The sequence below is a fragment of the Eleutherodactylus coqui genome, chromosome 4 (genome assembly GCF_035609145.1).
Source record: "Eleutherodactylus coqui strain aEleCoq1 chromosome 4, aEleCoq1.hap1, whole genome shotgun sequence".
Classification (NCBI taxonomy): Eukaryota; Metazoa; Chordata; class Amphibia; order Anura; family Eleutherodactylidae; genus Eleutherodactylus; species Eleutherodactylus coqui.
In genome coordinates, this window is record NC_089840.1 from 4,993,942 (window position 1) to 5,009,415 (window position 15,474).

General features: G+C 47.2%; 1 protein-coding gene across 2 annotated transcripts in view; it reads right to left on the minus strand.

Annotated features, from left to right (window-relative positions):
- Positions 1 to 15,474, minus strand: part of SIM2 (SIM bHLH transcription factor 2) — a 106,050-nt gene that overhangs the window by 25,527 nt on the left and 65,049 nt on the right. For both annotated transcript variants that reach the window (XM_066598521.1, XM_066598520.1), the window contains exon 4: positions 9,784 to 9,892. In XM_066598521.1, coding sequence (XP_066454618.1) covers positions 9,784 to 9,892 — 109 coding nt within the window. The remainder of the gene's footprint in view (positions 1 to 9,783; positions 9,893 to 15,474) is intronic.

Genomic DNA, 15,474 nt, shown 5'->3' on the forward strand with positions numbered 1-15,474 from the left:
CCCTTCACATGCCATCCCCTGGAGGGTTCTGGTTATAATGGATGTTCTAATGTCCTGTGAGACCCCCTGAGCGAGGGCAGACGATGTGTGTGATGTCTTCACAGCTCCTACAAGGCTTCGTTGTCCACGGTCTGTCAGTTTACGAGGTCTTCCTGAACGTGGCGGAAACGCACACACCGGATGGCTTCCATCTCCCAATAACATGGCCAACAGTGGACTCTAGAAGGTCCAGAAGCTGCAATGTCCATACTGACGGGTTGGTGACATCCCACCGCCAGACCTCATTGTCAGCTCTACACCTGGTGACACCTGATGGTTTCTGTACTGGGGTCTCCTGTGAGATCCTCAGTTCTACACCTGGTGACATCCCCGCACCAGACCCCGTTGTCAGCTCTACACCTGGTGACATCCCCGCACCAGACCCCGTTGTCAGCTCTACACCTGGTGACATCCCCGCACCAGATCCCATTGTCAGCTCTACACCTGGTGACATCCCCCACCAGACCCCATTGTCAGCTCTCCACCTGGTGACATCCCTCCACCAGACCCCGTTGTCAGCTCTACACCTGGTGACATCCCCCCACCAGACCCCGTTGTCAGCTCTACATCTGGTGACATCCCCCCACCAGACCCCGTTGTCAGCTCTACATCTGGTGACATCCCCCCACCAGACCCCGTTGTCAGCTCTACATCTGGTGACATCCCCCCACCAGACCCCGTTGTCAGCTCTACATCTGGTGACATCCCACCACCAGACCCCGTTGTCAGCTCTACACCTGGTGACATCCCACCACCAGACCCCGTTGTCAGCCCTACACCTGGTGACATCCCCCCACCAGACCCCGTTGTCAGCTCTACATCTGGTGACATCCCCCCACCAGACCCCGTTGTCAGCTCTACACCTGGTGACATCCCCCCACCAGACCCCGTTGTCAGCTCTACACCTGGTGACAACCCCCCACCAGACCCCATTGTCAGCTCTACACCTGGGGGCATCTGATGGTTTCTGTACTGGGGTCTCCTGGGAGATCCTCTCCTTTATACCTAACGCTCACACATCACCTGACTGCTGGGGGGCACATACTTCTGCCAGCATAGTGTATTTCCTGTGGCAGGCTGGATGGAATTTTTGGGGGAATGGGGAGGTCCTGAACATTAACGGACAGCCTAAAGGAAGACCAAAAGGCGGGGAAGTTGCCACTAGCCTCTAATTAGATTGATTCCAGTATAGTAATACTTATAGGGGCGCTGGCTTTACGTTTTTACACTAACGCTATTTTCAAGCCTTCTTTTCTGGTCAATATAAGTGTTTTTTTAGTTTTTTTCTTGTGACATTGGTGTCTGTTGTGCGTTAGCGCGCTGAGGCAGCCGTTGTGCGTTTCGCAGACGTCGTTACACCAGCGGCTTTGTGTGGTGACTGGATTTACTCCTTGTATGACTACTTCTCCTGTCTTCCACCTCGCGCTCTGATCATAGGGGATTAAGCCCAGATTTCTCCATAAACCGCACTGCTGTACACCCAACACCGTATTGTTTCCAGGAGTCGCCGTTGTCTGTATAAATATTCATCATCCAGAAGGAATATGGCCGGGGGTGTAGAATGTGGTGAGGAGTATCACCCCCACCGGACTCGGGTTACATTATGATATGCTGCAGCGGGAAACATGAACTGAAATGGGTGCATTATGCCACTTATGGAAATTCTGAGCAAGCCCTTTAACAAATACTCTGCGGTGACTTAATATAGAATGTACGATTAGCGACAAAGATGTGGATAATGGTTACATCACTGGCCGGTAGACGGAATATTCTAGAGCAGGAGGAGTGGAACAAGTTATAGATGCTATTAAAGCCCCACTATTTAACCACTTCCTAACCTACGTAACTACTTTCTTACCAGGTACGGACCACGTTTAGGGTCCATGGGCAGTCAGGAACTGGTTAAAGGGAAATTCTAATAGTCCTTGAGAAGTTGATAAAGTTGCATTTTATGTATTTTATAGTTTAAGAAACTTAGGGAACTGCGGCGGGTGCGGAGCGAGGCGCAGGTTCAGGATACGGTGGAACTACGGAATTACAAGAAATGTACACGGTTTATGTCAAAATACACAAAAGGTGATAATGGCGGGATGAGAGGAAAGAAACAAGCGGCTTTACACTCTCCCATAACTGGATGTTAACTGCGCGATGAATGGTGTGCCCCGAGTAGTCAGAGAACAACGACCAGTACTGCCCATCTTCACTCCTCAGCCAACAGTGTGATGACCCGTCCTCGGCGCCTCTACTCCCAGGGCTCACCCTCATACTCCTCGTTGGGTCTCCCTCCACGACTCGCCGGCGACGACCCTGAAAGTATCATTTACTGCAGAAAATCACTGAAGAGAACTAAACATACAGCTCAACTTCTACTGATCAATCTAACAAACGATTCGATAAATCAATCTTCAGACCCGCGCGGCCCGAATGTTACTTCTCTTCAGTGATTTTATGGAATAATAAGACCTTTTTCTGCCTCTATCATCTACATTATTCACTGCAGTCTTCGTATATTTACTAGTTCCAGTGTTTCTGGTGACACAATGCGCCACATTTCCATGCAAATAGTAAGCTTTTGGCATTATTTACAACTTTCCAGAACATTGCAAACACCTATAAAGAAGAAAGTGAGAGTTTAGCTCGCTCATCTCTCATATGAGATGCTTGATAGTCACGAACCTGAGCTGCTCGCCGAGGAGACATGTTCACTTGTTGCTTTCGCATATGAGCTGCATGTGATTTACGGTCTTCAGCAGGCCAGCGTGTTACCTCTGCTCCGGATTTCACATATGTCATAATCTCCACTGATGCCAGAAACCACCTCTGAGATTCATTCCGTTTTTGATAGTATCAAAGGTGATTATAAACTTGTACTCCCAAATTCTTCTGTGACGTTGGTACTTGAAATAGCCTTTAAGTATAATAACTTTCATATGTTGTGTCTGTGACTAGAACAATACTCGGCCGCAGGTAATTCTGTTTTTTTTTCCCTCCAATCGTGTGGTGATGGGATCTCATCCTCACTCTCAGTTTTTGTCCTGTTTCCCCGATATGAAGCCCCCAACAGGACACTAACTGCAGTGGATCAGGTACACAACATCGGATGTGGAACATGTGAATGTCCCCGGGATCTTATAATCCTGCTGTGTGTTGGGGATCCATATCCTGTCCGTGGTCCATACTTGTCAACAGGTCTTACAGCTACTGCTGGGATAGGTTCCTTTTTGTGTGACGAAGGGCAACGCACTCCTAATTTTAAAGTTCCACAAATTAAGAGGTTGCCTGTAACATAGAAGCGGAGGGTCCGGGAATATGGTGGACAGGCGGTCATCCTTGTGTAGGTATGGTGGAGTGTCTTTGTGGTTTTCCTTAGTATCTCTGGTTGCGAATTGTAGGTCACTACTAGAGGCACACGATTGTTTCTTTCCTTTCTTCTGTATTGGAGTAGTTGATTCCTGGGTCTCCTGGTGCCTCTGGTGATTCCTGGGTATCCTGGTGGCTCTGGTGATTTCTGGGTATCCTGGTGGCTCTGGTGATTTCTGGGTATCCTGGTGGCTCTGGTGATTTCTGGGTATCCTGGTGGCTCTGGTGATTTCTGGGTATCCTGGTGGCTCTGGTGATTTCTGGGTATCCTGGTGGCTCTGGTGATTCCTGGGTATCCTGGTGGCTCTGGTGATTTCTGGGTATCCTGGTGCCTCTGGTGATTCCTGGGTATCCTGGTGGTTCTGGTGATTTCTGGGTATCCTGGTGGCTCTGGTGATTCCTGGGTATCCTGGTGGCTCTGGTGATTCCTGGGTATCCTGGTGGCTCTGGTGATTTGGTCATCAGTTAAGGTGGGATGGTAGCCCTGATTTAAAAATGTCCTTATAAGATGGTATAGATGCTCCTCTCTCTCTGTAGGGTTGGAGCACATCCGGTTGTATCTGATGGCCTGGCTGTAGACAATGGACTTGTTGATGTGTTTAGGATGGGAACTTTCCCATCTGAGGTATGTGGGTCGATCAGTCGGTTTCCGGTATAGGGATGTGTGTATTGAATTGTTTGAAATTTTTGTCCATCTTGATGTAGGTGGTTGGAGTATAAGAATTCCGCATCCATGGTGGCCAGGATGGTGCTGGTGGGGAGGGGACCAATGGTTGACAGTTTGTTCACTCAGTCCGTAGTGTCCAGCAAGTAGCTGGTTGTATTCCTCACCAGTGGTTTGAGGACACCTTCTACCCATCCTGAGATTCCTTCAGTGAGGGTTCCCACACCTGAGATAATTGCCCCCCCTGAGTTGCCAGCTTTTTGTAGTTTGGGAAGCATGTAGAATACTCCCACCCTGGGGTTCTCCGGTATCAAGTCCAGAGGTTTTGTGGAGCCCACAGACAGACTTCTGATGACCCTTCTCAATTCCCTCACATATTTCTGAGTCGGGTCTTGATCCAGTTTGGTGTAGTATCTGCTGTCCGTCAGCCGTCTGTCTGCTTCTTTCTTGTAGTCTGATGTATTCATGAGGACTAAATCGCCACCCTTATCCGCAGGCTTAATGGTGATCACCTTGTTGTTTTTGAGTGCATGGATGGACCTTCTTTCCTGCATATTGATATTAATTGTTTCCTTTCTTGGTATAACGGTCCACAGCTGGTCGGGATGTCGGTCCATGGCTGGTTGACATGTCGTTCCATGGCTGGTCAGGAGCGCTCATACGGACGTTATTAGGGGAAGCTCATTAGTATAGCTTCTAAAGCCCAATAAGAGCGTACCAGAATCCAAGTGATGCTGGAAACCAAGTTACTAAAGTGGTCCCTGCTCATCAGAGTAACCCCTCCTTGTATCTAGCACTACAGAGATATCAAGGACACTAAGCAGAACGGAATGGGAGGAAAACCCTATTGCAATCAATGGGGGAAAAACGGATTCGTCATTTACAGTTTTTCTGCTCCTAAAATGAAGCAGAGATGGAAACCCTGAACTGAGGCCGAACGCGGGTGAGAATGACTCTCAGGGCTCCGGCACACTTGCGTTTTTCTTGCGCTTTTTTTCATGCAATTGTCAATGGGACTTTCCAATGTTACAAACGCATCGCACAAAAATCACAAAGCGCCGACCTGCGATACGTTTTAACATTAGAAAGTCCCATTGACAACTGCATGAAAAAAAGCGCAAGAAAAACGCAAGTGTGCTGGAGCCCTCAGTGAAAAGGAAAACAGATTGTGAAATGGATTAAAAAACAAAGCCTATTTCTTGTAGTGGATGAATACATTATTGTGTCTAATGATGTTTGACAACATGGGAAAAAAAAAAAAAATCAATAAAAATTTACCTGAAGTAAAGAGCAGCATAAAAAATCACCTAAAAACACAAATACAAAACCTAAAATACTAAATGTTGGTGCTGGTGGGTCGGAAAGCAATGTGAAAAACAAGAAAAACTTCTGAAAGCTGATTGTGGGCATCTTATCAGCCTTTGTGGTCAGTTATCCTCATTGCAGCCAGTTATTCCGGTACCAGCAGAGTCGCCCTTTAATACTGATATAACGTGCATTCTCAGTGCTTCCAGCGGACGGGCAGGACCCCCGATACCTCCGAATGTTCAGACAGCATTACACGAACGGCAACCACCAAGGACTTCTCGCTTCTTTCATGTGGTGGGAGTAAATTATGGGTAAAGAAAGTCTGTCTGCCGGAGAATGAGGAGTGTGATCCGAGCAGATTGGATGTTTGAGCTGCGAGAGGATGGAGAGATCAGAAATAATTTCTATCACGTTGTCCGCAAACTCCAGCAGCTGGTTTTAATACTTCGCCCAGGGAAGCGGAGCCTTTGGAGCTGGTTGCGGCCTTTGATACACAGAAAACCTCGCAGCGTCTGGCCCCTGCTTTATGTTCCCTTTGCTCTACGCTATTCATAATCGTCAATCCTGCCACATACAATACTTAGAGATGATGGATTAGAAATGTTGTATTTGTAAGACAAGGTGTCCCGGAGCAGCCGTGTGAGGAAAAAATGGTGGCAGCCAATACTCTGAACTAATAAGGGCACTAACAACCATTACCCGCAAATGAGGAGAATGAAACACATTGTGAAGAGGGAGAAACATTCAAAAGCATCACATTGTTCTATAGGATTTAGAAATATTTCAGAGTTTGTTCTCTGCAGCAGCTAATAAGCAGCTCGGTGTCCGGACTGTGAATGAAGCATCTCTTTCTTCCCCTCTCACAGCACAAACTCCCAGCACAATATGAAGCATACAATCAGATGGCTGAACAACATTCAGTCAATCAGCTGCATCTAAACAAAACCTTGCCTTTCCTAATACCTCAGAAGGAACCGCCTCCCTCCGAGTCTTTATAATCTCAACAAGCTTTATCAACAAACATGTTATTGATGGGAATGTATTTATAGGGCACAAAAATGTGATGTCAGGGAGGTTTGCTTGTTGCTGACTGTTTTATGGTTCATTTGATATTCTGCTGTGTTAGGGATTTGTAAACTATTGTGACTTTAAGTCCGGTTTTACACAGACGACAAAATCGGGTGATTTTCTTGTGATGCGACAGTGCTACAAAACGCATGTATGTGAAGCTATGCTTTCCAATGGGTTCATTGGAAAGCATAGCTTCACATTCCACCCTGCTGCAGTTGCTGCTGAGGAGCACAGCCGGCCCCCGGAGCTCCTCCACCCTGCTGCAGTTGCTGCTGAGGAGCACAGCCGGCCCCCGGAGCCCCCCACCTTGCTGCAGTTGCTGCTGAGGAGCACAGCCGGCCCCCGGAGCTCCTCCACCCTGCTGCAGTTGCTGCTTCAGTTAAGTTTCATTGCGGTTATGGTGTTCTGTTCTCTTTTTGTATCAGGGCTCCCTGGTAGGGACTTATTAGTGGCCTAGGTCCGAGTTGTGGGTCCGCACCTGTCGGAAGCGATTGGCCCGCTGAGTAGGCAGGGCTCCCTCCTGGGATAGGGGGTTTGCAGGGTAAGGCTTCCCCCTAGTTTTGTTTTACTTTGCACAGTTGTGGTAAGGTCCGGTGGGACGGAACACTAATGAACAATTATCACAGCAAACAATGTCTGTCATTTGGACGCTTTAGTGACTTTTGTGAGCTATTGTCTGAAGGATAGCTGCTGCGTGTAAAGGTGCCTTGAGCAGAGGGGTGTAACATACAAAGAATCACAGACAGTGGCCATATACTCACTGATATACCGATACAAGAGAGCCGGCAGCTACACCCCTTACCCCTCAACATGCAGGCTGCTGAAAGGAGGAGCGAGTGCCACCTGTGAGGGCGCTGATGAGCCGCCGCTCACACAATTACAGGAGCAGACTAACTGATAGTTGTTCCTAGTCTGTAACCATGGAGACACATGAGTTTGCACAAGAACTGTATACATAAACTGGAAGGATTTATTTCGTCACACTTTATAAAAAAGTTAAGATCTTTTTATTTTTATGCGTAATAGCAACAAAAACGCCAACATCTTACACCCGTATGAGCAAAAGGGTCGGTCAGAGTGATTTGTGACAAACGTATTGAAAGTTGAACAACTTTACATAAATTCGGCACATTTTAAACTATCTGGCAGTTTGAAAATCAAATCTATGACTCTTATGAAAAGGACTATATATGCACCAAACTCTGATCCACCTTCACTTCTATATCTTAAGGGGGTTGTACAGTTGTAAACTATTGTTGGCCACCCTTAGGATAGCCTGTCAATAGTATATCAATGGATGTCTGCTGCCTGAAACTCTCGTTAATCAGCTGTTGGCCAGGCCAGTGTGTTCATGCAATGAGCTGATTTTTGCAGAAAGCTGAAGGCTCCGTACTCACTGCAGTGGTCAGGCCTGGTATTACTGGCAACGTTCCCATTAATGTGAATGATCTGTAATACCAAGCCTGGCCACTGCAGTGGGAACGGAGCTGTTTGCTTGCTGCAGAAATCGGCAAATTTGTTACAATGACTTTTTTTCTTTGCTAGCAGTTTATGCTGTGGTTGTATTGATGGGCCATTGGTTGTTGATGGTGCTGACCCTATAATACTGTGCTTTCTGATACACCAATTGACGGGTTTTATAAAAACTGTGTGACTATGCGAAGGCTGTCAGATATCTGATGAACTAGCTGTGCTGCAACTCTGTACGAGTACAGAGAGCCCTGGAGGAACATGGTGGTCATCGGAGGGCGCCGTAGTCCTGGCCTTGTGGATATCGCCTGGTATTGTTCATGTGACCTAATAAATCTTACTATAAACCAGCCAGTTGTCGGGTGAGATAACAATCTGTTTCCAAGTCGGAGGGCTTCTGTACAGATTTCTATCCCATTTGGCGCGCTCCCCGCGTACGGCACAGCTGCCTGCTGCATACATTGTGTTTTTCTTGCTTCTCTGGTCTTTCCCGGATTGTCTTTAAGCCGCATCCAGAGCCGGAGACTCTCAGCCAAGATGTTGTCATATTGTGTTTGGAATTACAATGAGCTGTTTGACTAAGGAAATCTCTTCAAAATACAAAAAAAGTGATGGCGCGCGATGAGCATTCCAGGCAGACAATGCGAAAGTGCAAACACAATGCGGCTTACATTCCTAATCCCTGCGGAAATCAAATGGTTAATGATCTAAAATGGCTTTTACCAAAAAATAAATAAAAAGTACGCAGGTGCAGAACCTCCAAATCCATGTAGGATAATGGAGATGAGAACAATGAAGGAATGCGGCCTTCAGGGATGACATAACTGTTAGTGATGGTCCACAGAATACCGCCTTAACATTAAAGGTACAGTACACGCACAACCTCCTGTGTGTCCTCCGACCGGTCAGTCTGAGCACTGCTGCCTCTGTTCCAGGTAAGTCTCCTTCCCTCCTCATCAGACAGACGGGAGACTTCCGGCTCGTGAGTTCCACTACGCCACCCTCTGAAGGGACTGCTCTCCGCTCACCTACATGTCTGCATGTATGTACCCACCCGATGTGACCGAGAGCAATATGTGAGAGTGGTTGCTCATAGCGCCTCTCCTGACTCGATGTCTGAGTCAGCAACTGCTTCCAGTCCTCCATCAGTCGCTCCTTGGCCTCTCCAGGTCCCTCATCCTCAAACCCTATGAGACCCCTGCAGTCCCCGGGATCAATCTACATCTGCATGACGCCACTCCATTCATTTCTATAAGGCTGACAGTAGATGAATGGAGCGGCACCACACATGCCCGGCGTCGCTTCATTCTATCTCCGCATTGGGGGGGTGCAGTAAGCCCACAGTGAGGAGGACACAGGGTCTCAGCGGTGTAGATAGGTGATCAATCTTCATGCAACCACTTTAGTGGACTGGTAGTGCACATGCGCGAACACTGTTCCTGTTCCAGTTCTATGCAATGGGAGCTCAGGACCCTGATCTTGTGATCGGTGGGGTCCCAGCGGATGGAATGTCTGCAATTATTCGTCAATTTTACATTTATCACCTAACCTCCTGGAGTCATCAAGATCTGCGATCACAGTCTCCCGAGACGGGACCTGGGAATTCCTTGCACTAAAGTTCCTACCCGGTAATCAAGAGGAAGCTGCAACATCCAATAGATTCCCCCTCCCAGCAGCCAAATCCATAGAAGACCCCCGCCCTGCCCTTACGTTAGTTTGTGACAGTTTACCCAGTGATGAAAGGATCCAGGCTTATTATACCGAGGCTGCAGGACCCTCCACCGACAGCTCATCCAACACTCCGAGCCGTCTGATTGGTCGCACAACACCAATATATAACGCACCAAACCGACTAATAGCATAGAAGGTACCTTGTAATAAGTGCGGGTGAAGGGGCTGATGGGCTGTCAGTACGGCCGTCATCTCATCGTGATCGGAAGGATGGATATATTCATAGATGCTGTTGCCGGTCAGCTCCACCTGCCGGGAGAACACAAAGAGAGTTAGCGGATGATCGGAAGTCTCAAATGTTGTCTCTGAAGAACAATGACTGCGGGCATCAACAGACTGAAGGAAATCCCAAGACCTTGGAGAAAATCCCCTCTTCACATTTCTAATGGATCCCTTTACTTAGAAGCCAATGTTTGCTTGAGACCGCTAGGCTGAGGGGCGCCACCACCATGAGGCAGCAGTCTGCAGGACTCCAGAGTTGCGGCAGCCCGGCAGCAACCCAACAAGCATTTCACTCACTCAGTCTGCAGCTTCAGTCTGCTGAGTCTGTGACCCCTGACCTCTCTCCCAGCATCTGGGTTCCTGCATGCAGGTTCCGGGGCAGCGATCAGGGGTCACAGACTCAGTGGTGGCAACTGGCAGACCAGAAATTCAGACAAAGTAAGTGAAATGCTCCAAGATCACTATTACTGCTCGGACCACTATGGGGGCCACTATGGTGGTCCCAATTACTACTGGTACACAGTGGGTGTGAAAGGTGAATGGCTCAAAGCATAAAGACTCAAAAAAATGGTGATGATGGTAAGATTTGAAGATTTTATTATATGAGGCGTATAACCAGCAAAACAAGCGCATTTCGAGGAAAAAACTCTTCTTCAGTAATTGCTGGGGCAAGACATGCTGCATGGCTACGGTGACTATTTAGGTTGGCATGCCAGCATGGCCAACATGGAAACTATAGGGAGAGAACCGGGCTGCGGGTGTGACTCCCGGGGTCTGAAGTGTCGGTAGCACCTTCTACGTAAACTTGTAGCACTATTCAATAACAAACTCTATACACCCACCGGCGGAGCAGCTCCACCACTTTCCTTTCACACAATTACTACTGGGGCCACTAAGCGGGCCACTTACTATGGTTCAAACATGTGTTGGGCACCTTGTGTATTGGCACTTCCAAAACCTGTAGACTTAGATTATTTTTTGCAGGATGGGGGGGGGGCGCTATTTCACACTTCGCTTCGGGCAGCATAAGGCTTGGGGAACTCCTGATGAGGCCTCTTCATCAGAAACCCAGTAGCCTTGAGAGCTTGCATAGACAATTTTTCTGGTTGGCCAATACCGGTATCACCTCTATAGTACTTGGGTATTTTTTATACCAGAGCGTCGGACATCATAGATTTTCCTGGCCAACATCGTGCCGCACTGGTTTTGCTCTTCAGCTTGATGATATAGGACATATATGGCTCCGGCCGCCAGTTGTGTCTGTAGAAGAATTGACCTGTCTTCGGAGCAAAAGGCAACACATCTTGAGGCACTCATGCATTATACTTGACCCTTTCATGCCTCGGGCTATGCAGGGTTTGCTTGCAGTGGACTCGGAAACCACTCCTGCTCCATACACAGTGGCTGCTGGCTGTCTTTGACAGCTGACAGCCACCCACAACAGCCGCAATCAGCATTAGAGCTGATGTGGCTTATAACCCTTTAAATGCTGCTGTCAATTATAACCCTTATAGCCCCCCAATCAGTGTTTGGGGGTCCTGAAAAATAGGATCGCAAAGTGCTGTTTAGTTGTCATGGCAGCCAGGGACCTTCTGAAGGCTCCAAGAGCTGCCATGACTGATTGCCTGTCAACACACAGTATAATGCAATAATATGGTATTGCGTTATACTCTGTGAGTGATCAGATGATATAAGTTCATTACGGGAACTAAAAAATGTGAAAATGAGCGGAAAAAAATGTATTATCAATATTTGGAAAAAATAGAAGGTAGAAAAAGTTTTTAAAAACCCTCTCCCCATATTTGGAAAAAAAATCAAAAGAATATTTGTGTTTGTAAATATCTGACCAATCAAAGTAACGCATTTAACCGGCACCGAGGAAATAATCAGAAGGAAAAAATTCACATCAGAATTGCGCTTTTTTGGTCACTCTGTCTCCAAGAAATTTTTTTACAAGCAATCAAAAAGTCATACAAACTCCAAAATGGCAGCAATAAAACTACAGACTGTTCCACAACAAACAACCCGCACGACTGTGCCGACAGAAAACTTAAAAGCTAAGACGGCAGAAAATAATTTTATTTTTTAAATGTAGTGCAACAAATAAATATTAGTTTGTTCTCCTCGTAATCGTGCCGACCCCCGAATTATGTTATAATATCATGTATGCCGCAGTGTGTACATCGTAAAAACAAGCCCCCCCGAAAAGTGGTAAAACTTTTTCAGTACATTATTCGGTACATTAAATAGAACCGCCGAAAAACAGAACTGATCCCACAAAAACCAACAACAATCCTCCGGCAGCGACGTGGATGGATACATGAAAGACTGGAGCAATGGCCGCTCACTCATGCCATGACACAATATAACCTATTAGCTGCTGATGCTTCCTGCGTGTACAATGAGGTGTCGCCACTGTATAGACGATGGGTGATCGTCAGGATCCGGGGAGCCACAGTCCAACCCTGAAGAGTTCACAGGGGGAACAGGAGGTATTTTATTTGGCATACATTGCCCTAAATATCTCAAACTACAGAAAATATTTGGACTAATTTACAAGACACAAAACTGAACGTGGCGCGTCCTCCCGTGAGCGCGAACCACATCGCCACTCTTCTAACATACACTATGACATATTACTAGAGCTCCCCATTATATTACATGTGCCCCACAGCGCTGCTGATCACACTTACTGCATGGCCGGGCGACACCAGAGAGCACAGCAAGGAGTCCTTATAAAGATGTGCACACACACACGCACATACAGTACACACGTGTTTACACGCAGACACACACATACAGCACAGTAAATCTACAGGCGTACAAATCCATATAGGCCGGCTGCACACAACTCGATTTAAATTGCAAAATCCACAATCGTCATTCACGTGGACAATCCGCGGTGTTCTGCACCCATTGAAAAAAAAGAACATTCGCATATCCGCTCAGATTAGCAAATAGCGATTACGATATAACAGCGCCCTCAGTAATTGCCCCAATAGTAACAGTCCCCCCAATAATGGCCTCAACAGTGATAGTGTCCCCTTTAGAGGCTTCACTAGCAATAGTGCCCTAGTAGTGTCTCCAATAGTAACAGTGTCCCCAACAATACTAGTGCCTCTAATAGTAACGATGAGCCCATGATTGGCCCCAATAGTAACAGTGCCCCCAGTAGTCATAGTGCTCCCAGTAGAGACACCAAAAGTAATAGTGCCCCCAGTAGTATAAGTGCCTCCAGTAGCTGCCACAATAGAAATAGTGCCCCGAGTAGTGTCCCCAATAGTAATAGTGCCCCTAATAGTAATAGTTAGTCCAGTAGTGACATATAGTAATAGTGCCCCTAATAGTAATAGTTAGTCCAGTAGTGACCCATAGTAATAGTGCCCTGAGTAGTGGTCCCAACAATACTAGTGCCTCTTATAGTAACGATGAGCCCATGATTGGCCCCAATAGTAACAGTGCCCCCAGTAGTTATAGTGCTCCCAGTAGAGACACCAAAAGTAATAGTGCCCCCAGTAGCCACCACAATAGTAATAGTGAGCCCAGTAGTGACCCACACTAATAGTGCCCTAAGTAGTGGCCCCAACAATACTAGTGCCTCTAATAGTAACGATGAGCCCATGATTGGCCCCAATAGTAACAGTGCCCCCAGTAGTCATATTGCTCCCAGTAGAGACACCAAAAGTAATAGTGCCCCCAGGAGTATAAGTGCCCCAAGTAGTATAAGTGCCTCCAGTAGCTGCCACAATAGAAATAGTGCCCTGAGTAGTGTCCCCAATAGTATAAGTGCCCCCGTAGTGTCCCCAATAGTAATAGTGCCCCCAATAGTAATAGTGCCCCTAATAGTAATAGTGAGCCCAGTAGTGACCCACAGTGATAGTGCCCTGAGTAGTGGCCCCAACAATACTAGTGCCTCTAATAGTAACGATGAGCCCATGATTGGCCCCAATAGTAATATTGCCCCAATTAGTGGCCCCAACAATAACAGTGCCAGTAATAGTAATATTGCAGTGGCTCCAGTGTTAATAGTGCTCCCAGTAACGGTCTCCAATAGTAATAGTGTCCCCAGTAGCAGCCTCAATAGTAGCAGTGGCACCCAGTAGTGGTCCTAGTAATGGCCCTCCCCATCCGCAACCTCTGGCCGGGCAGCAACCCAACGTTATCAAGTATTTCACCCACTCTCTGTCTCCAATTCGTCTTTGGCAGTGGCTTTGGCCCTGACCCCCAGAAGTCTACCATACGTACAGGGCATGGGGGAGCTGCTGTGTCAAGGGCAGCCACCATGGTAGCCTGTGGCATGGAGTTGTGGAGTTTGCCCTCAGAGCTGCGCTCAGTCTAGTTCTGTATCTCAGCTTCATTGCAGCATGAAGAACTCGGTCCCTTATTTGTCTTTATTGGCAGGGATGATATTAAAGTCCTGCACTGCTTCACATACTATAAACTTATATGAGATCCCCCCGATCCCCCCAATCCCCCGAGTCCTGGAGAATAATCATATTCATCCCCTCCATCTTACGTTTCCTTATCTGTTTCTCAACCGCACAAATGTAATTTTTCTCTGCTGACAGGAGAAACGATTTACTATATCACAGAATGATTTCTGTAAAGACGGGAGGTTTTAGCGAACATGACAAATTGCCAGACATATTACATTTAGTCAGTAAAGTCTGAGGAGAAGCGAATGGTCCAATCTCTGGTATTATCAGCGCTCTGGCGGGGCGCGCGGATTACGGGACGCACACACAATGTCTTCCAGATGTGTCGGCGCTCGGACGGGCTGCTGAGATCCATGTTTCACATCACTTTACAACTTGGCTCTAATGTTCTCCGAGGCCTCCTGGCGTGTTGTATAGTCAACGACTAACGTCTGATGCCCTTAGAGCGGTGGTCTCCGCACTATGGCTGATGCCGAAGTACAACTCTTACCAGGTCTGCTGGGAGGATGTAGAAGCAGCAGTCAGCAGAGTGCCGATGCCAAACACGGATGTCTACATCTCATGGCCATACCGAGACCTGATCAATGTACAAACCCTGAAGTGACCGTAAATTAGCCGTAACGCAGCTCTTACATGATGTTAATACATATTCAGTTAGTGGTTTTTCCTGAGAGCCCCTATATAAGATTTTACAGACATATCCCAAATGAGTCAGAAGTAATCTGCTATCTGTTAGCAATTATCAGGTCAGATGCTTTTACTATTTAATTAGTTGCAGTACCACTTTTCACCACAGAGGTTGCCGGGTAATCCCTACAGACAGCCATGAAACAGCGCCACCACCTCTATTCTATTTTCTTTTAAGTCAGTCAGAAAGTGAGATTTAAAATTTCAAGAGTTTTAAGGTTAAAATGTAACAACCTCAATTTGTTGCAACCCCTTGTACACTAAGTCTGTGTAATGGACGTTGCAGAGGACGCTCCACCCAATGGACGTCGCAGAGGACGCTCCACCAATGGACGTCGCAGAGGACGCTCCACCCAATGGACGTCGCAAAGGACGCTCCACCAATGGACGTCGCAGAGGACGCTCCACCAATGGACGTCGCAAAGGACGCTCCACCCAATGGATGTCGGAGAGGACGCTTCACCAATGGATGTCGCAGAGGAAGCT